General features: G+C 38.6%; 1 protein-coding gene across 2 annotated transcripts in view; it reads left to right on the forward strand.

Annotated features, from left to right (window-relative positions):
* The first annotated feature begins 5,051 nt into the window (after positions 1-5,051).
* The window catches only part of LOC146451410 (uncharacterized), a 33,493-nt gene continuing 31,688 nt past the window's right edge, over positions 5,052-6,856 (forward strand). For both annotated transcript variants that reach the window (XM_085099156.1, XM_085099157.1), the window contains exons 1-2: positions 5,052-5,255; positions 5,642-6,000. In XM_085099156.1, coding sequence (XP_084955282.1) covers positions 5,177-5,255; positions 5,642-6,000 — 438 coding nt within the window. In that variant the 5' untranslated portion in view covers positions 5,052-5,176. The remainder of the gene's footprint in view (positions 5,256-5,641; positions 6,001-6,856) is intronic.

Genomic DNA, 6,856 nt, shown 5'->3' on the forward strand with positions numbered 1-6,856 from the left:
AAAAAAAAAAAAAAAAAAAAATCTAGAGACGTTCGATTGTAAATGCAAGTTCACAACGCTTTGATGCTTTAACATATCGGTATATAATTGTAAACTTGTCATTTAACGCCGTTTATTGAGAAGACGCAACTGTATTCTATTTTCAGCTATTTTAAGACCAGAATCGACATGAAACAAGAGAAGAGCGATCCTCTCTTGACATGAAATTAGTTAACTGAGAAAGAACATGCGAACCAAAATCAATAAACAGAGATAAAACGGCTTAGCACTTGGTCGAGCACGCAAGCGTGTTTTTGTTTTTGTTTTTGTTGTTGTTTTTTTTTTTTTTTTGTCCTCGGGAGGACATATCAATTCCAATGAACCCCCCTACCCCGCCAATAGCCTGTGAGAGCTGACGCCACTGCCTTCTCTCGTACGCTATCCCCTGGTTCATTTCCGCCATCGTGCATGAAAATAAGAGCTAACACCTTTGCATTCATTTGATTTTCGCCGTTAAATTCTTCCAAAACAAGATTTATCTTGGTCTCTTGAAAGAATGCGCTAATCCGCTCACTGCATGGCCTTTGGGTCGACCTGCGAATTTTCGAAGCAGCAATGGTTTTACAAACAAACTTCGAGAAAGTTGTGTGTAATTAATTTGTCAATAAACCCCTTCTGGGGACTTATATATCTGAGGAAACTGGCCAACACTTAAGGATTGTTCGAAAAATAAACAGTTGGCCGAGCAAACACAACCAAAACATTACCAAGCCATCGTCTCTTCCGTGTCCAAAAACACTCTAGCGACGATCAAGTTCATAATTATTGGAAACCTTAACATATCGGTGAAGGTTATAGTGAGCGTCGTGGCTGGAACGATGTTCATTTAAAACCATCTCCAATTAAGAAGGTACAACCATATTCTACTTTCACCTATTTTAAAAGAGGAATCGACATGAAATTAATCAACTTACAAAGAACATGCGACAAGAAAGAAAATCAATAAATAAAGGATTAAACGGCTTAACACTTAGTCGAGCACGTAAGCTTTTTGCCGTTACGGTATATTAGAGGGGAAGGGAGGGAAAGGAGGGGAAAGGGGTAATCTAAGGGGAAACTGTTTGTATGAGGAAGCAGGATCTTTGATGTGAAAAATACTGGGATATTAGTGTGAACTTGTGACGTTAAATATTTTAGTTAAGTCATATTTTATTTTAAGATGTGGGCACACGGAGCCAATAATAAATGTTCGTGACTTAGTTTATTTAGTTCCTTCATTCTACGTTTGCGCGGAAAACGCTCCCACCTGTTTAGACCTGTTCTTCTGATTGTTTTCTGATTCCGCTACGACGGCTTACAGCTCACGCTAATTAAATTAGATCAGGGCTAATATTCTTGCTATCTTTCTACCCTTCACTGAGTTTTCGCGGCTTCCAATTCTGCCCCTAGTTTCTCCTAGCTAATTAACTATCCTTCTCTTCATTGTACCAATATAACTAAACAACACCCCCTAAATTATTACTTATTTTTTTGCCGAGTCACATGCAATAGTTCTCATTGGCTTCGATGCATAGGATTCACACTTAAGGGGTAGGTTGTAGCCTAGTTTAGGTTATAATAGGTTTAAGTAACTTCCTGAATTGGAACTTGTAGAGAGAAGTTTTAGTTGTTGTTGCCTATGTTTAAGATCCCAGATACTGGTGGTACCTCTTAAGAAGCCAGTTGCTCTGCTATTCCCCGTGCCAGTACAAACTAAAAGGGAACTGGATTTTAGAAAGGATTAAAGGATTTAGATCAAAGGATTAAACGGCCTAGCACTTGGTCGATCACGCAAGCTTTTTTTATTCATTTTTTTTTTCCGGAGGACAAACAATTCCAATGAATCCACCTACCCCTCCACTAACCTGTGAAAGCTGACGCCATTGCCGTCTCTCGTAGGCTATCGCCTAATTTTCGTTTTTGCCATCATTGCATTGAGCTAAAACTTTGCACTCTCTTAATTTTGGGGGTTAAATTATTCCAAAACGGAATTTATAAGGGTCCGTTGAAGGAATGCACTCATCCGCTCACTGCATGACCTTCGGGTCGACCTGCGAATTTGCGAAGCAGAAATGGTTTGACAAACAAACTTCGGGAAAGTAGTGTATAATGGATTTTTAAATAAACCCCTTCAGGCGAACAGTATATCGGAGGAAAATGACCAAGGCTGAAAGATTGTCCGAAAATTAAACAGTTGGCCGAGAAATAAACCTCTGAGTGCAACTGTGAAACTTTGATGACAGTCTTTAAGCGGAGGGCATTGTCTCCTGCTGGATATGCCAGCAATCCCGAAATGGCTTGCTTTACAGAATCATTCCTTGACCTTGGAAAGGACAAAACTATTAGTAATGGCGTCTGCGTTACTGCGGCTAAATAAATGCAAGCTAAATAGTTCACCAGTTGCTTCTTTGTTTTCTCGATGAAAAAGTTTGAGCCACTGTTATCAAATCGGACGACTGTTATTACCCGGCTGATTACCAAAGTCCCGTCCTTCAAGGAACTTTACACATCTAAAATACCACCAAACAATCGTTTATTCCGTGTCAAAAAATAACTGTACCGATTATCAAGTTCACGATTCTTGGAAACCTTAACATATCGGTGAAGGTTAGCGTCATTATTGGAATAATGTTCATTTAAAGTCATCAACTGAGAAGACACAATCATATTCTCCTTTTACGTATTTTGAGACCGGAGACGACGTAAAATTATTTACGCAAATGACAAAGAACATTTGACCAGAAAGAAATCAATCAATAAATAAAAAATTAAGTTGATTGACACTTAATCAAGCACGCAATCTTTCTTTCCACTATAGCACAGTACAAGAGAGGATGGAAGGGGGGAGGGGGTTATATCGAGGAAGCTGCTTGTATGAGTAAGCAGCACCTCTGATTCGCAATGTGAAAAATACTGCCGAGACATAAGACTATACTTAAAGGGAACTGAATTTTAGCAGTTAGGTTGAAAACGGGACCATTTTAGATTTTATATTCAGGAGGAAATTTCCATTAATCCTCCTACCTCGCCGCCGGCCTGCCAGAGCTTACGCCATTGCCGTCTCTCGTAGGCTATCGCCCCGTTCGTTTCCGTCATCATGCATGAAAATGCAATCGACAGAGAAAAGTAGGTGCTCTACTAATAATAACACATTTAATATATTTATCCATTATGTACCACGCCAACCTGTGCACAAGGTAACCTGTCTACTAAGTTTAGATATAATATCTTTGCATAAATCTTAATTTCTGCGGTTAAATTCTCCCTATACGAGATTAATAAGGGTTTTCCTGAAGGAATGCACTTATCCGCTCACTGCATGGCCTTTGGGTCGACCTGTAAAGTCGCAATGCGAAACAGCAATTTTAAAAACAAACTGACGGAAAGCTCTAACATGATTTAGCAATCAGGAGACTGGATTGTCGGAGGAAAATGTCCAGGCTGAAAGATTGTCCGAAAAATTAACATTTGGCAGAGAAGAAAACCTCCGAGGGCAACTGTGAAAGTTTAAGGATAATCTTTAAGCTAAGGGCATTATCTCCCGCCGGACATGCCTCCAATCCCGAAAGAACCTGGTTTTCTGAATCGTTACTTTACTTTGGAAAAGACAAAACAGCCAGTGATGGCCTCTGCGTGATTGCAGCCAAACAAACCATCAAGCTAACTAGTTTACTAGTTGTTTCTTTGTTTTTTTCGTCGAAAATTTTGTGGGGACTCTTATCAAATCGGACGACCGGTTATCGTCTGATAACCAAAGTTCCATTGTGTACCACGTGACGTGTTTTGTCCAACTGAACGCACAGAGATTGATCGATGGGTTATAACTCCAGAAAAAAGCAGTTGTCCTCGCTATAAACATAACATAAGGAGAGTTTCCAAAAGAGTTTCTACTTTCCTTGAATATTCACCTACATAGCCCTTTTACTTTTTCTTTGAAAAATACAGGTCAAAGTTGTCACCTGCCGATCAAGTTTTCTCACAGTTACGTTTAATCAAAACTGTAATTATTTTCCCTTTTGTCCTTCAAGGAGGTTAACATAACCAAAAAACCTTTTTTCCGTGTTCAAAAAACCCTAGCGACGCTCGTTCGTAAATACGAGTTCTCAATTCTTGCTAGCTGTAACATATCGGTGAAGATTAGAGTAAGCGTCAAAATAATTAATGGAACTTTAAATCTGTCAACTGAGAAGACACAGCCATAGTCTACTTTCACCTCTTTTAAACACAAAAAAATGCAATTCATAAAATGATAAAGAACAAACGACTACAACAAGTCAACAAATTACAGATTAAATCGCTTAGCACTTGGACCAGCACGCAAGCTCGTGCAAGCATGTACGCTTTTCATTACAACAGAGGGGAGGGATGAAAGGGGAAGGGTGGCAAAAATGCCGGCACAATAAGAAGTCTTTCAATGAACAAAAATGAATTGTTTGGCTTTTAATACTTATCGATAAGTCTTCTTATATACGATTGCAATATTAAAAAAAAAAAACAAAAAAATGAAGCTCTCAGTCTCCTCTAACATGAACCATTAGAATTTGCACAACCTGATCTTTATGGATATCAATGCCCAGGGTGCAGTTGTTCGCTGCTGGGTCATGTAGGTTTAAAAAGACATCTTTATTTTCCATCTACCTACTTCCTCTAGTCGAAAATCATTCTCCCCGCAAATAATTTATCTAATTTCATTCCTTTCTTTTTTTTAGTATAGTTTCCTTTAGTTTATTTATTTCCACTTTAAGTAATGATAACTTAACTATTCTGTAAATAAATTTTACAACAATATTTTTTGGGCAAAGGATTAATTGCTGGAATGTCGATAAGCTAACTGCAGTTCAGAATTTCCTTTAAATAATAAAATTAAATAATGAAAAAAAAAAATAATAATTCGATGTTGGAGGGAAAGGTGGGGAAACACCTTATCTCTTGTGAACATCCGAGGGTTACACATTGATTAAAGAAAATACTTTAAAACTGAAAGGAGCTATTTAAATCTGACGTGTAAGGGTTACATCTTAACCTCTAAAAATTCCCATCGGAAAAACGCTTCAAATGGAGCCAGAATAATACATTCGTGAGCAGATTAATGTGATGATCACACAAACGTGTTGCATTTAACATTGCTGCACGAACGTTTTCCTTCAGCTGAGGCAAGATGTCTGACGAGCGCCATCTCCCCCTGCACCTGTGCTTTGTGTTATTTACAGTTGTGCTGCTAATCCGAAGCAATGAAGGTAACTTGAAAAAATCAATTTGCTTTAATTTTAACATTTTCCTGGTATATTTCGTAATTTTGTCTCTTAATTATAGCTAAAAGAGTAACAAAAGATTTGTGGGTGGGGCGGAAGTAGGTGGCTGTGGAATTTATCAGATGAAAACAGTGTTTTCGAGGATAGTTTAAGATCTTTAAACCTTTGTTGAAAGAAAATATTGCACTTTTTACAATTAATGGTCACTTGCGATCCTTCCTTGTCGTTTTGAATTAATTTGAACTGCAATTCTTGGTTGGTTACTCATGAATAGACTGTACAATAAAGCAAAATCGTTTTGTTTGTTAATAAACTAACAACAAAAAAGTCTCCAGTCTTAGCAAGACTTTGTCTATTGTCTCCTTTAATAGCCGCCAGTTTTAAGGCCGGAAAAGACAACGTAACGACATCCAGTCCAGGACTGTTCGCTTGCAAGAAAACATCATTTTCTCAACCTTTCAATGGCGGGAAGAAAGTAAAAGTGTTTGCCTCATTTGGTCATTCGGTGGAAAGAAGCCCAACTCGTGGTAACGGTGCAGCTATTTGGGTTGAATCAGAAGATCAAAATCAATTTACCACCTGTGTTTCTGAATACGGTGAAGGTTCTAATGGAACAGCGGAGGTGAATTGGATCGCTGTCCAATCCGTTCCTTCTGGTGCTCAAATAGGAACTGCTGACTTGGATTCTTGGACTACTGGGACACAATGCAAAAGGATCGACTTCCCACAGGTTAGCATAATTAGTATTTATATTAGTATTTATTTCATGAAATTTCGATTAGCAAAAAAGAATTAAGTAAAAAAACTTTTCCCGCTGGCTTCATTTGTAACCAGAGTTCTAGGTTTAAAATAGGATCTTAAAAGTTACGGCCTTTCGCTTCTGTTATCAACTTAAGCCAGCTTAATGGCCTTTTGCTTCTCTTATCAACATAAGCCAGCTTTAGAAAAAGAAACCGTCGTTCAATTCAGACAATTAAGTTTCCTTGCCAAAATTCAAACGGACAGTATTTTCAACCTTATTTGCCAAAATCATTCATCGCTTACGGGACGTCAATTTCAAAGTAAGCAGTCGAGACCCTTTTTGTCAAAATTGATTTGTCCTCTCAATATCGATATTTTGTTTAACTCATGTTTAACAGATGCTTTAGAAATTAAAGAAGCTTGGGCTCGGTATATATTAGGTTCATGTAAGAAGTTCTTAATCATAGCTTTTTTTCACACGGTTCTAAACCATAAGCACCCAGACAGAGGTCCAAAAGTTCATGAGCTACTTATCCACTTTTCAGACAATGCTGGCACAAAATCAATGAAACGTTAGGATTTTGAGTGAGCAAGTGAGTGAGTGGGTGAGTGAGTGAGTGACTGAGTGAGTGAGTGAGTGAGCGAGCGAGCGAGCGATGAGTGAGTGAGTGAGTGAGTGAGTGAGTGAGTGAGTGAGTGAGTGAGTGAGTGAGTGAGTGAGTGAGTGAGTGAGTGAGTGAGTGAGTGAGTGAGTGAGTGAGTGATTGAGTGAGTGAGTGAGTGAGTGAGTGAGTGAGTGAGTGAGTGAGTGATTGAGTGAGTGAGTGAGTGAGTGAGTGAGTGAG

Source organism: Pavona decussata, unplaced genomic scaffold (assembly GCF_977016875.1).
Source record: "Pavona decussata unplaced genomic scaffold, jaPavDecu1.1 SCAFFOLD_389, whole genome shotgun sequence".
In the NCBI taxonomy this organism is placed as follows: domain Eukaryota; kingdom Metazoa; phylum Cnidaria; class Anthozoa; order Scleractinia; family Agariciidae; genus Pavona; species Pavona decussata.